Genomic DNA, 23,759 nt, shown 5'->3' with positions numbered 1-23,759 from the left:
AAAAGAAATGAAGAATTGCCCGAAATATCATATCGTGCTTGAAACTTTTTTACCGGGAACCGTGAAGGATCGATAAGTCAGGACGAAAAATATCTGGCTAAACTAGCTGCTTGCAAAAAAATATCCAGATAATTTAGATAAATATTTGCGGTGGGATTTCGCAACAAACACTGCCATAGGCCAACACAGGGTTAAATGTTGACGCGATAATGGGCGCGGATGCAAACCGAGAGAGACCGGGAGCGAGAGAGAGAGAGAGAGAGAGAGAGCGAGAGAGCGGGATGAATAGCTTGTATAATTTTCAAACGAAACTTATCGCGGATGAATAAGCTCGAAGCTCAAAGCTTCGAATATCTCGCAGCCTCACGTGCGTCAGTAGCTCATAAGCGCGCATGTGTCCGTGTGCACCTTAAAAGGATCCGAAAGGATATTCCCGTCCTCCTCGCCCCTCGCTTCTTCCTCCGGCGTTCGCCATCTCGCTTTGGACGTGGCGGCAGAAGCGTCCGGAGGAACGCGGCTTTAAGCTCTAAAGCTCACCGTCATTCTTCACCGCTCGTGCACCGAGCTAAAAGAAGGATTTCCGTTCTCCTCTGTCTCCCCCTCCTCTCTCTCTCTCTCTCTCTCTTCTTCTTCTTCTTCTTCTTCTTTCGCCTTCGCCCACTCTTCTCCCCTTTTGCCAGCCCCGCCTGCCGATCCATCTGCTGGAAAAATGGACGCCGCCGCGGAAAAATCAGACGGCGGAGTTTGCGTGACGCGAAAAGGCGCTTTTCCTCGCCTCGGCTTTCAGACGCGACGCCGATTAATAGCGGCGCTCAACAAACTTTGACCTCTTTTCCTTTCGCGCGGGTCGGTAACAACGCGTGATACTTTAAACTCTGGTCGGCGGGCTGATTGAAGAGGACGATAATCGAAAGATACCATCGAGCGTTCGAGGATTCTCGCCGCGAGTTGTTCTGCGAGCGAGTGCGCCGCGGCGCGGCGATTGTTAAATACTCTTGGGAAAAATTTGCAAGCGGAAGTTGCGTGTGTATACAGTGACCGGTATATAATATATAGTTATAGTTACTATAATCCTTAAGATAATCGTGATGGATAAAGGGAATCTGTCGTCGTTGAAATTATTATTAATACGAAATTCTATTAACATCATTGTATTATTTTTCAATTTTTTTTTTTTTTTTTCGGTTAGAATTCCTCTCGAAAAGCATAACAATCTTTCGCTCTCATTGTTTTCCACTCTGAATTATTGAGCGAATATTTTCACTCGAGGTTGAAGAGTGGATCTCAATGGACTCCACTATCAATTCACTTTGATTAATTGAAACAGTGACTCGTGCGAATTGAAAATTCGCCCAAAGTTTGAACTAGACAGCCATTCTTGTGGCTTTGAGCGGCGTTGTTTGCATCTTTGCTTTCTTCTTCACATTTTCATTCGTCCTGGGTAACTTTGAGTGAGACATATATTGGGGGAGAGAGAGAAGTGGGAGATGTTGTAATTATAGAGCCTTTATTAAAGAACGTAGGTGCAAAACTCAAGATTGAATAACGAAACGGTTAGGAATGAGAATTCTTAAAGTGAGAGACTCGAACCGGCCGCAAAATCCAATTTCCCGAGGACCGGAGTTTCCGAAATAAATCCGGAGTAACTAATTTCCGCGGGGATCTCCGTAAATCTCCGGAATCTTCGGGTCCTTCTCGGCTTCTCGAATTCTCGTAGGACCGGACCGCCGCGTTTTTGAGCACCCACTCGGTTGCTGCTTCTCGGATCCCGGCCACTTAAACATTCGGTCGCGCGAATCCTTCCGTATCCTTCCGACAGCCGGCGGGCCGAAGATCCTCAGATCGCTGCTCGCCCCTCGCACGTTACCGGATCCTTCGCGTCCGTCCATCGAGGAGCGTAGCTTTAAGCCCGAAAGCCTCTCTCGCCCAGCTCGCCATTCTTCACCTTCACTACACCCGGCTAAAAGAAGAAGAAGAAGAAGAAGATTTCCGTTGTGCCGCTCCTCCATCCGCCCCCTGCCCTGCCACCGTTTTCCTGATCCTCGCGCACCGGAAAAGCGGGGGGAGGGCCTGGAAATCAGATGGCGAAATCTTCGCGACTCGAGAGAGACGGGCTCACGTCTCGCCTCGGCTTTTCTTGCCGAAGGATCGTCCGTCCGACAGAAGGATACCCCGAGCTGATTCCGATCGGAAGCGAGTCGCGGACCATCACGCTTATTTCCACGCGGACAAAAGACCTCCATCTCTGCATAATCCTTCCTGGCCGTACATATGTATGTTGCTTCCGGATATGTACGATATTCTATCGTCCGCGGCGGCCGCCATGTTCGACGACTCGAGCCGCGCTCGAAATATTCCGATGCTCGGTTCGATGTTCCTGATGTCCCGGTGCCGGGGAAGGATCAGTAAGAGGCAGCTGAGACGCGCCGTGTGTTGCTCGCGCCAGCGTGCGCTTTTAATTTCAACCTGCAACAAATACCAATCACTCACATGTCGCTAGAGTAGATCTTAAAGTTAATTTTATTTAAATATTTTTTCACCGATAAGTGTGTTGTCGCTTCGCAGTGAATGCAGCTTGCTCTCACAAATAAACCTCGAGGAACGTCAGACGCCGATTTGTTTCCAATTTTTTGTAGTTATTTTTTATGTCCAAATATGAAGAAATCTGTTATCATTTTCAGCTTAAATTAATTTTTTCAATTTTTTTCGAAATTTCTGAAGTTTTGCACAAGTACAATATTTTATACATATTTAAAACAATATTTCATAAACATATATATATCCGATTTGTTGAAACTTGCACACACATGTCGCCGATTATGAATCAGAACCATTTTGTAAAATTCGAAATGACGGATCTAACATGGCCGACGTCATTGTTGAAAAAGTGTTCAGTTTTACGCTACATTCGACGTTGGGCTCACTATCCAGCAAATTTTAAAAAAGCTCATTTTAACGTAAAAATTTGATAAAAAAATGAATAAATGAAGAAATGAACGAAACAAGAACGGACAGAAAACTTCGGAAATTTCGAAAAAAATTGAAAGATTAATTTAAGCTAAAAATGATAACAGATTTCTCTATATTTTGACATAAAAAATAACTATAGAAAATTGGAAACAAATCGGCGTCTGACGTTCGCCGAGGTTTACTTGTCAGCTCTCACGACGACGAAGCGATTTCAGCTAAGTTCGTATCAACTGCTGAGAGATTCAGCTGCTGCTATTCAAAATCAATTTTTTCTTGCACATCTATTTCCTACTTTCGCATCTATTTCTCCAGTAAGCATTGACCTTACCGCTCGACGCATTCGTCGTTGACCTTGACGATCGAAGTCCTCCGGCCATCTCGGAAGAATTTTCCGCGACGTTTGCCTTTATCGCGCCGAGGACTAAAGAGCGATCGTTTATCTAAGGAAAGAGCTTCCTCCCTCTCAGTCCTCCTCCCTCCCTTTGCCACTCCTCTCTTCTTGTTCGTGCTGCTTTTTTCTACGCAGCGGACGCCAAGAATAATCGTTTGTCCTTTCGCGGTGAAATTCTTGCTCGGCTCTCGGGATAGCTCGGGAAAGCAGAAGGAAGGCAGGGAAAACCAGGACAACTAGACTAGGACGTACACGTCCTTCTGTTCCGGGGCGGTGCGCAATGGAGATTTTCATTGAAACACTTTCCGACCGCTCCCGTCAGCTTCCGGATAAACCGGAGTCGCCTCTCCGTCGCGGTTTAACGACTGTCGAGTTAAACGAATGAAACACGAAACATGTCTGATTTCGCGCGTATGCGCTATGCATACAGGACGTTAAAGAACGCACCATCGCGAAGCTTCCTCGAGCAGAAGAGCCATCGGAATTCACGCGCGATTGTCGATGTGTCCTTTTTTGGCAGAAATGCCAAGCGGTTCTAACAACATCACCGTCCTAAACTCGAGAAATCCGATAGCTCAAAAATCGTCTCTCCTCCATTCGAATCTCGCGAACTTTTTTCTCCTCCTCCTCCTCCTCCTCCTCCTTCTCCTCCTCTTCTTCATCATCCTCTTGTCCCGCCGTCTTGTCAGAGAGCGGCGCAGCAAGATGTACCCGCGAGTTTCTCACGTGAGAACAAAGCGAAGCGCACGCAATTACGGGGTCGGCTTTGCGCTCCAATTAGCGACGTCACTTTTCCGTCCACGCCGCGCGCAACTTACCCTCCCTCTCGCCCTTCTTCCCTTCGCCCGCCGCCGCCGCCGCCGTCTCTTTTTTCTCGTGCCGCAACGTGACCGTCGCCGTCGCCGCCACGTAATCTCTCGCGATCTCGTTTTCCCATCGCGAAAGGATCGCACCTGTTCTCTCTCCCCTTACTCTCCTTTCTCCCCTTCCTCGGTCTCCCTCTCTTTTTCGTTCTCGCGTTCTGAGTCGCTGTCTTCCTCCGCGCGTGATCTCGCAACCGGCCGGTCGAGCGTGCAAATCCGCCTCTCGAGGGGGCTGATGAGGGGGCTCGAGTCGTGAAGGGGGTCGAAGAAGAGGGAGAGAAAGAGAGGAGGGGGGAGGCAAGTCGCGGGTTTTTGCGTGGCGCGCGTTTAATGGCGGTGTTTGCGCGGGGCTTCTTGCGCGACCGGAAATTCCGTTCCACCGCGGTTTCCGCGACGGGCGTGAAGCCGGGAAAATTGCGTGTCGCGGTTCGTCGATTCCGCGGTGGCCGTTGGCGGGGGGCGGGGAGAAGGTTAGTAGGTGCGCGGGCAAGGGGGACGGGAGAGAGAAGAAAAAGAACGAGCGAGACGAGCGAAAGGATTCGGTCGTCGGTATCCTCGCGATCCTTTCTTTCGAGCAAATCTTATTTAGCTCTATTTAAGCAACTATTTTACAACGTGGTTGTGTTTTATGAGAAAGAGAAAGAAAAATGTACATAGCTTCGTAAGAGCGATGAAAACTTGCCATCTTATGAGAACCATCGGAACGAGCATTCGCAGCAGGAGTAAGCATTTCCTCACGAAACTTATCGCGACGAGTGCTGGCGAGAGTTGGCGCATTTCTCGGATCGCTAAGTCGCCTCCCTGCTAATTTACTACGCGATTGCGTAGTATCGCTCGCGGATTTGTCGGCGGTGTCGAGTGTCCGGCGACGTCCGTGTCGACCGACTTCCGTGTCACGGTTGGCGTCAGTCGATTATTCCAATCGCGATACCGGATAACGGCGGATCGATGACAATGCTCGACGCCCCGGGCGCCTCGTCCTGATACCCCGAGCGGACTCGCGAACAGGACACCTTGGCGGCGGCCGACACCGCCAGGACGCGGAGCTTTTTTATATATACTCGCTAATGAGCGTTCGCATAATTACTAAGTAGATGTCATTAAAGCTCCCCCTCTCGGGCGGGCGCTCTTTAATCACGCGCGCGCGCGCGCGCGCGCTGCCCTTCTTTCCGGAATTCCGCGCGTTTCTTTCGCTCTTCTTTCTTTTCTCTCGCTCGCTCTTCCGAGACTCGCTATTGACGAATTCAACGGTCGCACGAAACATAAGTCGCCGACGACGACGTGGCTATCGCTTCGGCGAACTCACCCGGGAAAGCCCAGCGCGATGAATCGATCATCCGCGAGAACGCCGCCGCGGCGTACACGCGGACGTGCGCTGAGAAGAAAGCGCTTGCTATTTGTGCGGCTGTAATTGCACAGCGAACTAATTACGGTCGGGGAAAATCATTTTTCCAGGAAGCAGCTGCACCGCCGCTGCGTGGTGTCACTGGTGTTAATTTCACCTGCCTATTATTGTTATTGTTATTATTATTATTATTATCTTTTTCTTCAAATAATTGACACTGCTAAAATAACTGGATAAAAAGTGAATTAACGTGAATAGCTCTTATTATTCTCGCCCGGTTGTTTATCACGAGAGCCCCGTGAGATCTCTCTTTGTTTAAAATAATTACACTACACTAGGAAAAACGATTTAGCATCTCTAACAAAACTGTTTAATTGAGGCATTTTTTGATACCAGCAACCAGATATCTTGTTTTATATAACAAAATATTCAGTCGTCTCAACCAAATATATTTTTCTGCTTTGTTCTCTTTGGACCAAATGATTTTGTTCTTAGACTTCATGTGTAAAAATTAAGCATTTTAGTTATTTTATCCATAAAAATTACATAATAACGAAATATTATTTTACATAAACTAAAATAATACCCAATGGATACTCTATTTTGTCTTTCTCTGCACTAAAATTTGGATTTTATATATTAAGAAAAAATTATAGTATTTTTAACAAAATTCATATAGTTAAAGCTTCTTGGTTGCTTTAACAAAAGTATTACGTTACACGAACAAACCGTAATCAAACAAGAATATTTGTTTACAGGGACTAAACAGTTTTGTCGGGCATATTTTAACCAAATTATTTTGTTGTTACAACAAAATTTTGCTTCACGCAACAATACATTTTTTCTAGTGTATATGTTGAAACAACTAGTGGATATAGTGGGGAGTCGCCCCTCGCGAGAGGGGGAATAACCATAATTCTGCACGTTTTTCTCTCCGCGCGCGGAATTTTTCCCGGGCGAGAGACGCGTTGAGTTTTCCGGCCGCGCGAAGTCGCACTTTCGACCGGCGAGAAACGCGCAAGAGAGTGCATCGTTGCACCTCCAGAAAGGAATGTAGCGGATGAAGGGCGGTGAGGGGGCAAGGGAGTGGGTGAAAGGACGGTGTGGTGAAGGAGGAGGGAGGTGAGACAACGGCCTTTAGTTACATACCGCGAATCGATCTCGAAGCGCAGCAGCGACCTGCGGGCTAATCTTCCACTTTTCTCTTCACGGAATCGACTGGAAAAAAGGCAACGACTGAGAAGAGAACGAATGAAAGATAGAGAGGGCGAGCGAGAGCGAGAGGGAGTCACAGAGAGAAGCCTCCGCTTGAACCGTGTGTAACTTTTCTCCGGTGACAAGCGCGAGTTGCTAACCGCGGAACTTTCTTCGGATTTTACCGTACAACAGTTTTAAGCGATCTCCGGCCGAGCGGAATGCGCGAATTCGTCGGCTGTGTGCGATATATCGTTCCGCTTGGAGCCACGATAAAAAGACGAAGCAGGAAACGAAGGAAAGATCGAAAAAAGAGAGGGAGACTTTTCCGAAGCGTATCCACGAAAATAATATCAAACGAGATATGTGCGAGATCTCGCGGTTCACCGTACATTTGATGTAAACCCCGCGTTCGGATTCGCGAGGAGGAGGGCGGGGAGGGGGCCTCTTGCAAGCTGAATCAGTTTTTACCCCTCGAGCGTTCGTCTTGAGATTCGTTGATCGGCTGTTCACGCTGGCTGTTGATCGCGAACGCAGAAACCGCCGTCGCCGCCGCCGCTCATCGTTAAAAATTATTTTTCTTCCTTTTTTATCACGACCGCTTTATCGTTTCTTTTCTTTTTTTATCACATGGCGACGAGCGCGATACGAAGAGTGTTCGCGACGCGGTGGACGTTGAGGCGCTTATGACCACGTGTACCTGGAAGTCCAGGTGCGAATTGCTCGTGAACGCGACACGATGGCATCGCGAGCCATCGCCGCCGCAATTGCAATTGCAAGTGCAACTGCAACCGCAGCCGCGTGTGTTCTGGGAAGTCCATCGACAGCATGTCGAGCGCGCGAACGCGCGATCGATCGGAACCGGCGAATGAATGTATGAACGAACGAACGAACGAACGAACGAACGAACGCGAAGTTGGCCGTTTTTTCCACCTTCGATTTCTATTCCCTTTTTTTCCCCTGAAACACTATACGCAAATAGACTAGACGTTTCCGCGCACATCTCTCTCACACGCGTCAATCGCCGGTGGGTCGAACCGCCACGGCACGTCGGTCGCGACCTTAACCCCTTCGCGTTACGTCGCCGCGCCGCGCCGGCGAGAAACGCGATGCGAGGTAAATTCCAAGGAAATCGAAGAAGCGCACTCGTTCGTCGCCGGCGGTCTCAGCGCGAGAATATCGCGCGAGTGTGTGTACTTGGAGATTTCGAATTTTCCCGCGAAATGACCAAACCTGAATCGTGACGCGCGAGAAATGAGACTTGACGCATCCTGAAAGAATTCTTGACCTACCAAATCGCCAGAAATTCTGAATCCCTCGAAGAAAGGCGCAAATATTGTTTTCTTTTAATTTCTTTCGAGTTTCACACGTTGATTTGAAACTCATAATATATTTATGTATTTACATTGTCTGTCATTGTTTGTTTATAACGCGTTTACTTCTCGACAAACTGCTCGTGAAATTGTAATTTCACACTGCTAACGGCGTCCCGACGATGATTCGAGCGCTTATCAGGACGGTAAGGAGAGAGGTGAGGAGGAAGAGAGACAAAATCGAAGCGAATCGAGATGTCGGCAATTTTTCTCCGCGATTGGCAAGCAATTACCGGCGTACGCGATCCGCGACGATGATGATGAAGGCGCTCTCGGGCCGCGACAATAAGAGATAGAAGAAATAGAACAATCTTATCAGACGCACGGCGGACTGCGGACGACCATCGCGCTCGATGAGACTCGATCGATTTCGCATTTTATTCAAGAGAGAGAGAGAGAGAGAGAGAGAGTGGGAGATTTTATTATTTTAATCGTCCGTTCCATCGTCGGACGATGTCTCGGTAAATAACATCGGAGAACGATGACGATTGGCCGGTATCTTTCGGAACGACTCGTCGATCGAATTGTTCCGTTGGCGGTCTGAGCTGATCTTTTAATCCGCGGGTTCTCAATCCGAGCAACTTGGAGAGAATTTTCAACGAGTGTAGTGTCCGAGGGAAAAGAGAAGAAATTGGAGACAGTCGTTGGGGGGGTGAGGGGAGTCGTTCTGAGATTTTTAATTCTCGCACAAAAAAATTCTACGGGCATAAAAATTCATTTCAATTTATCTCTGCATAATTTTTAGCAGTTTTAATATACTTATCAAAATTTAAAGTAAATTATTGAGTTAATTGGAAAAAGAACCGGAGAGCTTTCAGTTGATTTAAAAATCGGACATTTATTCGATTACCGACCCTCGCAACGATGCCCTTGCGATAACTGTGTGAAGGTTAGTCGGAGGAAGTTCGTGACATTTTTCCGAGATTGTTAGGAACTTTTTGCCCCGAATTGCTCATTGCTTTGCCGTCGAGTTCGAGCTCGAATTCGAGCTCGGGGGGTTAAGCGGTGAAGAAAAAGCGAGAGAATCTATCGGATTTCAGAGTCAAAGTTGGAAATTTGAGAACCGCTACTTTAACCAATAGTACCGAGTGCACTCTTCGTTCTTTGTTACTGGCGCATCGAGCGATAAAAACGAGCCGCGCTCGTCTCTCATTGTAATTGTACCACCTCTATTTCTCCGACTATATTTCAACGCTCGTTTTTATTCAGCGAAGGTCCGCTTGATTTTTTCGGTTTTATATTAATTATACCGAGTAGATAGAAACGTGAGAGCGAGAAAGAGGAGGGGGAGAGGGGAGACTCCCGTTGAAATCGTACTTGCCGTCTTTTGCAAAAATAAAATCCCCTTTCATTGCAGCAGCGGTTGTAAAATGAAGTGACTTTTACGGCCCTGTCGCCGCCCGATAAATATTTACATTGGCGGATTTTATGTTATTATTAATATCGATATTTCGCTGCATATCGGATATGAGAGATAGAGAGGGAGAGAGGGGAGGTGAGAGGGGAGAGAGAGAGAGAGAGAGAGAAATAGACTGGCGCTCATATTCTCCGTGATACGCGAGTGTGCGACATTTACGTAACAACCGTTGAATGAGAATGAATTACGATAATAACATTGTTGCAGCGATAAATATATTAAAATAACGGTGACAGAAGCAACGCGAGGGATAATCGATAAAACATTTCATCAGTATTAAAGCGGCCCGTTAATGCTGTATCTTGTTACTTATCAATCCGCACGTGCGGGATTCAGCCCGCCGTGAGCAGCAGTTAGCAGTTAACGATGAGATGCGAATTACGAAATATCGCCGGCGCATTATCCCGCGGCGGGTCGACTTTTGTAACGCGAGCTCGTCTCGCGTGAGATAATTGGCGAGTTGGCCGCAAGACACGCCGATGCAACAATATCCCGAATGATTATGAGCCCCGAGGACTAGGCGGAGGGGCACCGTCGTCGTCGTCGTCGTCGTATTCTGGCCGCGACCAGAGGGTAACGATAATGGGGCGGGGGGAAAGGGCGCGAGAAAGAGGGAGGATAAATTTCCTCGCCGGATCAAGATAATGACGCGATGGGAATTTTTTTCCCACCACCCGCTCTCCCATCTTCTCCCCTTAATATCCCGCAAATTTAAAGGGCACATCCGAACGAAAGTAATTGGAGCCGCGGAGGAGGCAGGACGAAGGATCAAATTAGTATATCACGGCACAAGAAAGAACCGGGGGAGTTTTGGGCTTCGAGGAAAGCGGTTCGCGGCGAAGGAGGAGGGGGGGGAGGCAGAACAGAGGCCATAGGCCAATTTCGGATCGGATAAGGGGGAGGCGGCCAGTGGTTAAATAAATTGGCCTCTCGTCGTGGAAATTGAATTCGCGTCGAACTTCCGTAACGGCAACTCGAATTTTGATTGGTCCTCGGTGCTGGTGCTGGTGCTATGTGCGTCTCGCCGCCCTTTGCGGTTCGAGGATACGCGGAATTCGCGAATTCGCGGGTTTTCTCAGTCGCGGCCACTTGGGATTCTTCCTCGTCTTCGCGGAGACCCGTAATTGCGTTTTATTCTCTCTCTCTCTCTCTCTCTCTCTCTCTCTCTCTCTCTCTCTCTCTCTCTCTCTCTCTCTGTCTTTCTTACGTGAGTCCTTTTATGCTCGCTCCTTGACGCTGAATACCCACTTCGACTTTTGTCTCGCACGACGTGATAGGACGCGATTGCTCTCTCTCTCTCTCTCTCTCGACTGTTGTCCTCCGTTTGTTCGCCATATTGTTCCCGCACCGATGCTTCACTTGTTCTCTCTGTCTTCTGCCTGCGTCTCGCAGTTTATTTTCCGTTCTTCCGCTCGCTCCGCGCGTATTCTCCGCTTGCCCGCCACTTGTCGCTCCTTCTGCCTTGCATTTTGCACCCGCCCCGTACTTGATGCACTTTTCATTCGCACTCCTCATTCATCTCTCGTTCGTTCTACATTTGTCCGCAGTCTGTCCCCAGCCAGCACCCCATTTGTTTCCCTCGCTCGTTTCCCATTTGCTTTTCGCTTACGCTCCATTTATTTTGTTTTCATTTACTCGTCATCCGTTTGCTTCCCCTCCGCCCTCTCCCTCCCCCCCCCTCCCCATACGTTCAGCGTTTATTCTCCATTTGTTTTCCGTTTGCTCTACCCTTGCTTTTCCCCTCCTCTCCCTCGTACGTTCACCATTCTTCCGAATGGAGCCGAACGTGGTGCACCCGGTCAAGGCTCAGCGCCGCGTGTCACATGCATGCACAATATGAGCATGTGTGTCGCGAGATCGATTTTCCGCTCGAAATTTCTCCGAAGCCCCGAATAGATGTCAAGGCGAAGCGCAAAGTTTCCCGGAAAGACTCGCGCGTCAGACTTGGCTCCGAGCTAAGCGGAGCGTAGTTATCCAAATAGAGATGCGCGCACGCCCACGCCCTGGCATTCAAGAAGACCGGCACGCACACACACACACACACACACACACACAGGTTGGCTCACCGGGAGAGCTACCGCGTCTCTCCCGCAACGAGCTCCAAGTCGACTTCTTTTCTGGGGGGATTTCGCGGAAAGGAATCGGCGAGAGAAATAGAGAGAAATAGGTATATAGATGGGTAGGTAGGTAAGTGGATAGGTAGATAAACACGTAGATAGGTGGATAGGTGCATCAGATCGTCCACGACCCTTGTAGAATTAGCAGCTTCCAAGAACGTAGACATGTGCATGAAGAAAAGTATCAAGATAAATACAGAGAGAGAGCGCATTATGAAATTAGAAATTCTTTTATTTTTAAAAGTCATCCGGGTGAAAAAACTCATTAATTTTTTTGACTCGAGTTAACACACACGGGGGGATATATAATCTCATAATTTCAGAAATTAAAAATGTTTAATATTTTATGTCTCATTGAATCTCAATAAATTCTATTTAATTCCAATGAATTTTTCGTATATTTAGTTTCATTAAATTTTTAATTAAATAAAAATTAATCGATTTAATCGAGAGTAAAATTTAATTTATTTAATTAAATCTTTTTTGCGATATAGGAAATTTTTTGAATTATCGTATTCTTTTTATTTTTCGATCATACAGCAAATTAAAAGCAAAAATGAAAATGAACGAGAAGAGAGGCGAGGAAGGAGAATTACGTTGTAATTCGTTAAACGAACTCGACGAATGATTCACCCAGTTTCTGAGAGTCTCACGCGACTCGGCAGAGATATCATCCGCTTTGAACGAACAATCGATGTGGAACATTTTATTTCTACCTGAGCGGAACGACGCGATAATATTATATCACTGTGGTAGTAATTTCGTCCCCAGGGATCGAACGATCGATACGTGCCAGTCGTCCCGGAAGAAAGAGTCCGCCGCGAGAACTTTGATCGATAAAATTTCATTTTCGACGACTGGTAATTATGGGGGGTCGCTTTTTCGGGTTCGGAACTCGTCCTGCAGTTTGAGGACCGAATTATCTCGACGAACAATGTCACTTGTGTTTTGCGAGAAACGAGAATCCAGGTCGAGCGAGGAGGCGCTGAGGCAGGTGGGAGAGGAAGAGTATCTGCGCGCTATATCGGTAGGAAGATGTCCGAGATATATCGATAACTAGGTATGTCCCGTGTCGTCCGCGTTTACTCCGAACTTATAACAGAACTCTTTTCACCCGAACCTGCGTCCTTTTCAATTTCCGGAATTGCGCGACCGCGCTCGCTCGTCCGCCCGGTTGACCTCCCGTCTCTTCCGGATGTCGCTTCCCCGTTAATCGGACAACCGTTCACCACCGCCGAACCAGCGCCGCAGTGACCACAGCCGGCGCCATCGGGTTCGCGCGCGCGCGCGCGCGCGCTTTCCCCGGCTGAATTTTTCCGATAAGACTGCTAAGCGAGAGAGCGCGGGCATATTTCCCGGAAGAAGTTCCTGTTTTCTACACGCGTCAGAGTCGACGTGTGCGTCTCGTGTGACGCGGCTTCGCGTCGCGGGTCAAACGGCATGGCGGCAGAGGGGCGAGAAGGGAGGATCGCCGCAGCGCGGAATCGGAGCGAAACGGGAACGGGTTGCGCGCTGGGGGATGCCCTCCCGATCCGGGAATTGAGAATTGCGTGTCCCGCTAACTATAGACGTCGGAGACGAGATCGAGAGGATATAGTCGTAAGTCGCCGAGTGAAGTGGGATTTGGCGCGCGGGATTACTCGCGATGCTGAAGGTGAAGAGAGGAGCTGATTGCGGTTATCGAGAACGCTTGAAGATAGGTTCGATTTTAGCCTGAATCTCCAGGTCAGTCGCGTTAGTCGCGTTAGATATTCTTCACTTGATTATATCGGGAGCGTCCGTTGAAGAATCCAAAGGCTGTCTTTCTCGTCACTTCGCTCGTCGCTTACGCGGTAACGCGCGTTAATAATTGCGGCGTCGCTTGTCAAGCGATAATGCTATCGTGTGCTCTTTTTCTCCTCCTTTTCCCAAACCGTTCACCGTTGCCGAGTGAGTCAGCTGCACCTTTAAGCCGAAGCGAGATAAATGGTCGTAACGGACTCGACCAGATACGACCGACCGGATAAAAAATCGAAACCGTCTACCGACAATATATATAAGTGTGTAAAGTCTCTCTCTCTCTCTCTCTCTCTCTCTCTCTCTCTCTCTCTTTCTTTTTCTCTCTCTCTCTCTCTCTCTCTCTCTCTCTCTCTCTCTCTTTCTTTTTCTCTCTCCTTTTCGTAACATTTGACCTCATTACGTAGGCGAACTACGCGAACTTTGTTATCGTCGTTCGTGTGCGATCTATATAGAGAAAGAGAGGGAGAGAGAGAGAGAGAGAGGGAGAGAAAGCGCGCAAGGGCGGTTGTAGGACGGATTGCAGCACGAGAAAGGGTGCATTTTTCCAGCTACGTTGAACCGAATCGTCCAGTTTCTACGTTCTATTTTTACGACGGCACTACCCGCACCCGTAGATTCTTGCACCCTGCCTCCCTCCCTCCCTCCCTCCCTCCGCCGCCTTTTCGCCCGTGCTTTTTTCCCTCTTCCCTCGTACATCAATCTGCACGTCGGGAGTTCTCCGATCGTTTCGAGAACTGCTCGACTTTACTGTCCATACGATAGCACTACGGCAGCGCGCGAAGGCCTTGCGGAAGGTCTCTTCGGACAGCTCGATGTGTGGCTTACGGCTTCACGTTCGGCGAATTTTCCCCGAGTGTGCTGTTTCACAAAGGCGTTTTCCCGACCGGTCGGCCGGCCGGTCGACCGGCTGGCTGGCTGGCTGGCTGGCAGACTTGAGCCCGCCTAATCGCGTTCGCGGAATCGCCGGGAAGGCAACTCGACCCAACCAAGCGAGCAAGTAAGCAACCCTCCAGCTCGCGCCGCGCCGCCGAGCTCGCGATAAATTCGTGCCTGCGCCGCGTGTACACCTCCACGCTCTCGCGCGCTCTCCTCTACTCGGTAATAAAGCAATCGATTCCTCGAGGCCACGTGGCCGCGCGTTTCCAAGTAAGCCCGTCGGCCGACGGCTTCGGAGAAGTCCTTATGGGAAATCGATATACGCCCGGGATTCTTAATACGCAAATGTCGTCTTGGCCGCCGCCGCCTCCTCCTCCTTCACCTCCTCCTCCTCCTCCTCCTCCTCCTCCTCCTCCTCCTCCTCCTCCTTCTCCTCCTCCTCCTGCTCCTCCTCCTCCTCCTCCTCCTCCATCCCTCTTCCAACCATCCGCTTCCTCTTCCTCCTTCATCCCCCTCTGAGATATACCAGTCGCGATATCAGCTTTCGGCTTCCATTTCCCGTCTGCAGCATCCGTATCGGGAACACCGCAGACGAAAGAGAGGGAGGGGGGGGATTCGTGGGGTAGCGCGATGCGCGTTTGCGGTACTTCGATCAGCGTCTTATTCCGTTGCGCTTCTTTATCTTGAATATCTTGAATATCTTGGTAAGGGTAGTTTTATGAGAATTTTGCTGTGTTTTCTAACCTGTGAGGTTAGAATGATGAGCCAATCGATCGAGGCGATTTAATTTTTCGTACTGAAGCGTTCGGAGGATACTCCCTAATTCCTCTTGTGGAGTGAAATCTCTATTGAAATCTCTTGAAACAGGTGAAAAAACTCACTCGATGCGGTAGCGAAAAATCCGTCATTCGGCAACGCAAGAGCGGATGTTTAATTCAAGCTCAGAGTGCGAGAAAGGAATGGGCGAGACAGAGAGAGAGAGAGAGAGAGAGAGAGAGAGAGAGAGAGAATGGGTTCTTATAATCCATGCGAGTGTGAATGTTTCAATCAATTAGAGTGAATTTGTTCCCCCGACGGTGAAGCACATCACAGATTCACTCTACTTCTACTTTCAAATGAAAATATTCGCTCGCCGATTCAGGACGGGAAACTCACTCTGCGCGAGCGAAAGGTCTCTCGAATCCGAGTGACTCTGCTACCGCCGCTCTGCTTTTCGAGCGGAATTTCGCTCGAAGACATCTCGAGAACCGAAACGTCGGGGAGTCGCGAAATTTCACGTCATCCATCCTCCGCGAAAATCATCGACGCGGCCGTTCGCAACAACGAGAGTTCACGAACGACGTGCACTTTCCTCCGGCCGCCAATGAAGTCGCGGTCAAATTTTAAGCGCCGGTTCGGAATAGTCCTTACCGGCGAATCGCCGAGGTAACACGCCGTTGCTCCGCGAAGATATACCGAAGAGCTCATACCGTCCGGAATCTACAACTCCGCTAAAAATCCCGACTACGCGCGACTCGCGCGCTCCCCGCCGCGCGCATGGCGCTCTCGCGGAAATTTACAAGTTTCCAATCCAATCGGTGCTCCAAGTGTGTCCTGAGTGCTCGCAAATTTCAGAAATCCAATTGTCGCGGCCATCGGCGCGCCGACGATCGGGGAAAGGGACGCAGACGGGCGGTACGAGGGACACGAGGCTCCCTTTCTGGCGGTCATCCTGACGCAGCGGGAGAATCTGAAATTAGGAAATCGTCCTCCTGTCTATTCCATAACCCTCGCGTTCGCCCTCTTTTCTCGCCCCTTCTCTCTGCTTTTTTTCCAAATCTCGGGTCGATGTCTCATTCGCTTCCGCCATTCGCAGCCACCACCGGGCGGGCGGACGGACAAATGACGGTCGCCTCCTTCGCCAAGGGACGAAGGACGAAGGACTCGCGCGACCCCGGGGTACACCGGCGTCCATCGGTCCGGCGAGGAGATTCGTCTCCCGATCCGGACACTCGATCTTCTTTCTCTTCTCCTCCTCCTCCTCCTCCTCCTCCTCCTCCTCCTCCTCCTCCTCCTCCATCCTCCCGCGCTCCTTTATTCCCACGATTAGGCGAGATTAATTCGCGGCGAGCGCGGGTGTTCGCGAGCGGCAGCGGGATAAGTCCCTTTATAGATCGCCGGATGCTCGGGTCGGGTCCTCGCGCTCATTAGTGCGCGAATTTCCGTGGGAACTGGGACGGAAGGTGATCTCGCTGCGAGATATGCAAGGTGAGACATAAAAATCCGCGCGTCTCCAATTCCCGCCCGTTAATGTCCATTTTAATTAATTATCGACTAACCGTAACGTGTTATCTGCATTAGTGATTCTCGTCCATTGCATGATCTCTCTCTCTCTCTCTCTCTTCCTTTATTTTTCATTTTAATTCATCGAGCAATTTTTTACTTCTTAAAATCAATCTTGATCAATTTTTTGTTTTCATTTTCGTTCTTTCTCATTTTTTCTTCTTCTTTCATTTCCTCGATCATTTCCTCTGGTCGGTGTTACATCTGAAGAATGTTCATTCTTTTTCGTCTCGGGATTTGCATTTCGACGCTCGGAATTCGACCGCGCTCTTTTCCTCATCAGACGGTTCTCATTCCGTGAGAAAATTTCATTAACACCTTCGCGACTGATGTCACAACACTGGCGTCGTTTTATAAGCTGATAACGGAGAGCTCGTCGCGTTCTGCCGCCGCGTCGTACGACCGACGAAGAGTGAGGGAGAGGGACAGAGACACAGAGTTAATATATTTTGGATGCCTCGCGTGCGCGTTCGCGGAAGATTCGTGTTTCGTCGCGTGTAAACCCGCGCCAGTGCGACGGTAAATTCGGTGACATTTAGTCGATGCGCGGCCGCGTTAAATATGGAAGCGTGCGCGAGCGAGCGGACGCGCCCGCCTTAATTAGCGTGCAAATCCGCCGAAATCCGGCAAGTGGATACGAAATTCATGACTAGCGGCGTTGCGTTGTTGGCCCCGTCTATTTTAATGAAAGTAAATCGGACGTCGTGGAACTTTAAGCGAACGATTTATACGCGCACGCGCGCGAATTCAAACGCCTCGAAGCGATCGGCGAGACAACGTTTATCTTGATATCACGCGACGTTTAGTTGAGGAATTCTGCTCCTCCTTCCTCCTCGCGGAATTATAATCGTTATCGCTTTTATCGCTATCCCGTATATATCTCTCGAATTTTTATCTCGCCGACGCGGCTGAGGACAGCTATTTGCATTTTCAATTCAGAAATTCATTCTCAACGTGGTAGAGAAAAGTCTTGTCTCTCTCTCAGATCTTGTGATCTGAGGGAAGAATCTGGTAATTGTTTATTGTGTTCTTCCCTATTAATTAAAAATTGATCAGCCGTAATTGATGTGAAAATTAATTAAACGCGATCGGGATAAATAGCAGTGCATCTGCGGCGAGTTCTCGGCGCAGATTAATCGCGCTTAATGAACGCGCACGCAACAATCGATCGATTAATTTATTTATTAATTTCGGCAGCGCATTGAACACAGAAGCACGCAACACTTTGGCACCATTTTATTTGGCGGCGGTGTGCACGCGCGCGCAAGTATGTGTTTTTGTTCTTCATCTACTGTCTGTCCGTAACTTTTCGCGCTTCCAAAAGAAGCGATCGATCGTTCCGAATGAGTTGATGATATTTTCTTCGGCAACCATCCTGTTTTCGGGACTAATAGAGACTGATTTGATCAATTATTCCGTCCTTCGCTATATTTGACATTTGGCTTTATCAAGCCGAGCTCTTTTGAGAAAATTAATGTTCCTCAGAGATATTTTCAAGAGATATTTTCATCCGGAGGTATTTTCTCTTCGAGATCAAATGATTAAGCAATCTGCTTTGACAGGTCATAATATAACTGTAGTGACTGTGTGGTAATTAAATTCACCTTAATTGGTAAACAATTGATTTCACGATTTACTGTATGAGTGTTTTTCGCTATATTCTGCAATGCAACTGACGCGTTCCCGAATTTCGTTTGTCTTTCTTTATCCGTGGCCACTTAAGTTTGACAAGCTACTTCCCTCCTTATTTGGAAACAATATTTTTCTTTCCGGAGAAGACGAGTATACATCTCTTGCCGATTAATTCTCCCTTCAGACTAGGAGATTACCGAGTTTGTTAACGTCGTCATCTCCGCCGCGCTGTTTGATCCTCCGGCTGGCCGGCGCGATATCGCGAATTATTCACGATCGTGCGTGAAACACAACTCGCGTTTGCGAATCGCGAATAACCGCCATCAGTGCGGCCCGTTTCGAGATGCCGTTTGAACGGCGTCCGACAGGCTCGATGCTTGTTAATTTATGTAATACGCGATTCGCGATTTTGCGCACCGCTGCCTCGGCTAAAGCTCTCGGGCCAATTTAATGGATCCATTTACGTGGCTCGCGGAGGCTCTATGAATTATGCGTCCGTCTCGCGCGGCTCGATAAAACGCGGCTGATCTCAACGAGCTCACGCTCGTTGCACCACTTCGAGTTTCTCGATTGAGTCTTTAGCAATCGAGCTTTTGGAGTACGATCAATGGAGGCGACACTGAGTGTACGCGTAAGATATAATTGATTCACAATTAAAAATTTAATTGCGAGATTAATTGCATCTGGGAAATTGGTCGCACGGTTAATACAGAGATTAAACGAGATAAAAGAAATGTCCACTTCAAATTACGTTTCTCCACTGTGTCTTTAGTAATTTGATCGTCGATTAAGTGTTCGCGCAATTAACGGTGGAAATAAGCGCGACGGCGAACTTGTCGATAAGATTCGCACCGCGGGATTTCCATCGTTGGACGCGAGACTTGAACGTTGCGACTTGCTCTCGCGCGGCTTTTGTTTTCCCCGCTCTTCTTCGTTTTCTTTTCTCTTTTTTTTTATTTCGTGTTTGGCGACGTAAAAAAATGTGTGGACTCCGCCCGACATGTAACTAAATAATTGCGCGCTACGGCGGACGTCGAATGGGACAAAGGATAACAGCCAATTATTGCAACAATGAGCCGGCGGAAAGTTAGCCGGTGCGCGAGTACAATCGAACGGACAAAAGCCGTTTCGACGATGACGTGATTTTTATGCGACGATAGTAATGAGCAATTATTTCTCGCGCGGCACGCGCGCGGACGTCGATTATTTCTCGGACGTGCGTCATCGGGTCCTTGCAAAACGAATCGTGACGAACGGCGCTTGCTTTTGCGTCCGTAATAAAGCGTTAATTGTCGGAAATACCTTCGAAAAATTGAGACGAACCGTCACGTCTGTCCGGGAGACACTGTCTGTCGATTTAATTGCTGTCTTACCGAATTCCCCTCATCTATTAACGTCAATCCATTCTAATTTATTCTCTATTCCGTCTCTCTTTAATTCCGTCAATTTGGATTCGCATTTCTTAATTCCCGTTAATTGTTTTCCATTTCTGCATCTCTCGTGTGACCCGCTCGTTAAATCGAGTGTTTCATTTTTGTACATTGTAGTTTCGTTACATCTACTTTTCTAATTAAGTGTCTCGTACTTTGGAGTTATCACCGTTTCATTGGTAATCCGATCGATCTTTATTCTCGTTTCATAGTTCTTATTGTGTCAATAGTGAATTAATTATCCTCGAAGTGCTCTCGTAATGCAAGGAAATGCCGGGCGATTATTTTACAAATGCGAGACTGGATAGATCGTCGGAATAAAATTCGCTTTAATTACGCGAGCTAACCACATTTCCAGCTATTAAGGACAGCCAGTGATCACCGAACATTTTCAGGATGCGCGCTCCATATTGGAAATGGAGCTTAACGGCTGAATATAATACGCGATCCGATAACAACGCCAGGCACTCTCGCGAGCACAATAATAATTAAACGGTGATTTTTGCAAATCGCCCGTTGCAAATTATGTCCGGGTGTTTCGACGGTTCTCAATTTTCCTACCACTTGCGAGGCTAAATTATCTTCGTCTACCATCTCGATCGTGAAATGCATTACGCATTTAAATTTTTGAAATTAAAAAAACGTCAGTTTTTACAAATTAGAGAGAAATACCCGAAATACGAAAAGAATGGAACATTTAAACACTTGAAAACGTTTAATCTTTAATAAAAGATGCAAGCTCATCGCACATCTTTAAGATTCAATGATACAAAATATAAAATTTGAAGATTTTCGATCATATCCTATTTTACTTTTAAAGATATCGATCGAAATAAAGATTTTAGGAGAAAAGAATTATAAGAGGAAAAAGCTGCGCTTGAAATTGTCGGTTGCGGAAATTAATTAATCTTGAATCAACTTTTACACTCAATTTCAATTTCAAGTGCGATTTTTCTTTCTGATCCTGCGTCCTCAAGTTTCCCGTATCGCGCTAGTTTTGCATATTAGCTCGTTGTCGCGAAAAATTTAAGGATCTTATTTCACTCTACACTGTCTCTCATATTTCAACTCCGCGTTGGCGCGGTGTGTTTCACTTTTGTGAAACACACCGTGAGTGTCTTGAACTTTTCCCGTGTCCTCGGGTCCTCGAATGTTTCTCGGTGTCTTTATTAGCCTTCGGAAGTTTGCTACAGAACGGAGAATTCTCCTTAGAATCTGTACTAGTTCGAAATTATCTCGGCGAAGAGGGACGAACGGTCGCCGGCCCGATGATGGGTCACCGGATAGAGCGACGGGGGAGGGAAGGGAACGCTCTTTATTAAAAATTCTTATTCAAAGTCCACCCGTAACAGAGGCTCGTAAAAGAAGTCCTGCCAATGCCGGAAGAGCTTTAATAAAGGAATTCTTAATGGCGGCCGCGAGATTGCTGGTCCTTGCTTTCTATGTCGCTGCTCCGGCCGAACCCGAAGTGCGACGGGTCGTCTCCTTCGGTTTATTAAAAGATCTTTTATTTACGACGATCCGTACCGCGACGGCGACGGGAAAATCTCACATGAAAGTTTCACACATATGGTGGCTTTGAATGTTTACCGACGCGAACTAGGCCGGGATTCGGCGGCCACTGAGAGGAGAAGATGCTTGAATCTTGAAACGTTACGATAGCCATCATAGAGAGTTAGACGTCTGACTTGGACGATCGTATCCGTCAAATTTTCAAGGTAAATTGCAGTCCTGATAATTGATGCGCCCGAGATCGAATCCGAGAAATTGCAATCAACCGAAATACGAAGGTCAGGGCGTTATCCTGAGAATAGAAACGAGTCGATCGCGCTTCTCTAATTATAAAGGGTATGTCTTTAGCGGATTAAGGGGTGGCGAGATATTTGTTTCAAAATATCAAACCGAGTACCAGGAGAGCGAAAGACGCGAGGAACTAATCGCGTGGCAAGTTGGCGGTTAACGCGCAACAGGATCCGAGAATGGAGAGCCGGAGCCACTTAGAGATCGGAGAATTAAAGAATGAGAGATCCTTTTTCCGGGACGGCGACGGCGACGGCGACGGCGACGACACTCGGAAGACGCGAGGACGGAAACTTCTCTCAGGATCTCTCTTAGCGGGCAGCGCGCCGGCGTTCACCCCAAGTTTGCAGGACCCGTGCGACTGGTGTCTCTTTGATCCGCGGGCAAAACGAAAGTGGATTTGCGTAGTGCACTAGAAATTGAATTACGTGGAGGGTTTTCTTTGCCTCTCGCGGGAGCGCGCATCGTCGTCGAATCCTTGATCTTTCATCAGCGGGAGGAAAGAATTCCCTCGTAACGGGCCATTCATTGCGCCGAGCGGACGCGGAATGAAAAATCGCGATGAAAATCCGATCGTCGCGAGAAATTGAAGATAAGGGATTCTCGGGGAAGTTCATTCGTTCTCGTTGAAACGATAACAATAACAATCGCGCGCGGTGAAGTATTCTTTTTCAGAAAATAATCGATGGGACTAGAGTAACAAAATCTAAATAACTAACTAAATCTAAATAATGGTATCATTTTCTAGCAGTGTAACTCTTTAGCGGTGTTTGCATATTATGTTGTGATAGTAATTAATCAACGAAAAATAAATATTTTCTTTTATACATATATATGTGTGTGTGTGTGTGTGTGTGTGTGTGTGTGTGTGTGTGCGTACAAATTAAAGATATGTATATATATATATATATACACATATATATGTTACAATATATTAATAACAGTATATCAATAATAGAGAGAGGAAAAGATGCAGAATTATTAAGTAAAATATTTATTATGATACAATATTCTATCATTATTTATGTCACTGTGTCATATTGATGACAAATGTGTCTGCATAAAGAATAATTAATGTTGCGATCATCGTTAACGGCAAAACGCGTTATTTCACCATAATGGTGTAGATGATGGTGCAATAACAGCGATAAATTAACGCGGCTGTGGCGGCAATATAGTCCGGAAGATTTATTTTCGCGAACGGTTCAATGCTCCTGATTCTTCCTTCGAGTGTTTGTCGAGGAGCGCTCGTTCCCTCGACTTTTATCTTTACGGCGAAACGAATGCTCTCAAGAACAACCATCGATATTCCCGTCCGGAAATATCGGGCTTGTTCTCGAGAGCGACGTACTCCGAGACGCGATCGACCGCCTCTTTGATAATTTATCGCCCCTGAAATATATTTTGTCTTCTTGTTTTGTCGTTCTCAAAATTCCCACCCGATAAATTCAGCCGCGTGTTCTTATTTTTCGTCGTGAAAGATTAAACCCAGAAAATAGGGAAGATAAAAGTGACATTTTTTTTTCACAGAAGGTTGTAATTTATGGAAGAAAATATGCTGTCTTGAATAGAGAAAAGATTAAGAAATAAAATATGAAACATTCTTTTTAAAGACGCTTGCCGCCCTTTTGATTACATTCTCCCGTTTAATTATATCTTATTTCGTGTTATATTTATTTATAATTACCCGCGCGGGCGATGCCCTTTCGAAAATGAAGAAATTCCACAATGTATATCAAATCATCATTCTGTTTATATTTGGTGGCAACTTCTCGAGACGTCCGTCTGAATTTAATTTTGACGTTTCTCTCTTGAGATACATTAGGACAGAGTTTTTTTTTCTACTTATGTCTTGCGCGATGTATTTATTCTGAAAATTTCAAAGAAACTTCCGACTAAATATCTCAATTAAGAAACTCTGTCATCGCGGAGAGTCTTTTGTATCTTTGACACAAGAATTGAAAATATATACACGAACATCGCAAAAATATGTCGCAATATAAAAATATAATAATAAATTATAAATTTTTAATACGTTTTTGCTGTGTCTTTTTTTCGCAGGTACAAGGATAATAGAGCCTACCCTTGGCCGGGGAGCACGAGCCACTTTATCCTGTACCCGGAGAGCGCGAATCAAACGATCTACACACAGGAGATGAGAACCTCGGACGCAGGACGATACTCCTGTCTGGCGCGTAACGACACAACCACTTTGGAGGGAGACATCACTCTCACCGTACTCAGTAAGTA

The 23,759-nt window shown here is 47.3% G+C and overlaps 2 protein-coding genes across 2 annotated transcripts in view; one reads left to right on the top strand and one right to left on the bottom strand.

The window, feature by feature from the left end:
- LOC105182834 (single Ig IL-1-related receptor) overlaps window positions 1-23,759 on the top strand; it is a 196,144-nt gene that overhangs the window by 92,294 nt on the left and 80,091 nt on the right. Inside the window, exon 2 of the mRNA XM_025301198.1 lies at window positions 23,571-23,752. Coding sequence (XP_025156983.1) covers window positions 23,571-23,752 — 182 coding nt within the window. The remainder of the gene's footprint in view (window positions 1-23,570; window positions 23,753-23,759) is intronic.
- Window positions 2,136-23,759, bottom strand: part of LOC112589113 (uncharacterized) — a 52,477-nt gene continuing 30,853 nt past the window's right edge. The window contains exon 2 of the mRNA XM_025301199.1: window positions 2,136-2,466. Coding sequence (XP_025156984.1) covers window positions 2,215-2,466 — 252 coding nt within the window. The 3' untranslated portion in view covers window positions 2,136-2,214. The remainder of the gene's footprint in view (window positions 2,467-23,759) is intronic.

Source organism: Harpegnathos saltator, unplaced genomic scaffold, assembly GCF_003227715.2.
Source record: "Harpegnathos saltator strain DR-91 unplaced genomic scaffold, Hsal_v8.6 scaffold403, whole genome shotgun sequence".
NCBI classification, from domain to species: domain Eukaryota; kingdom Metazoa; phylum Arthropoda; class Insecta; order Hymenoptera; family Formicidae; genus Harpegnathos; species Harpegnathos saltator.
Note: the sequence above shows the minus strand (reverse complement) of the source record. Positions and strands in the feature narration are given on the sequence as shown.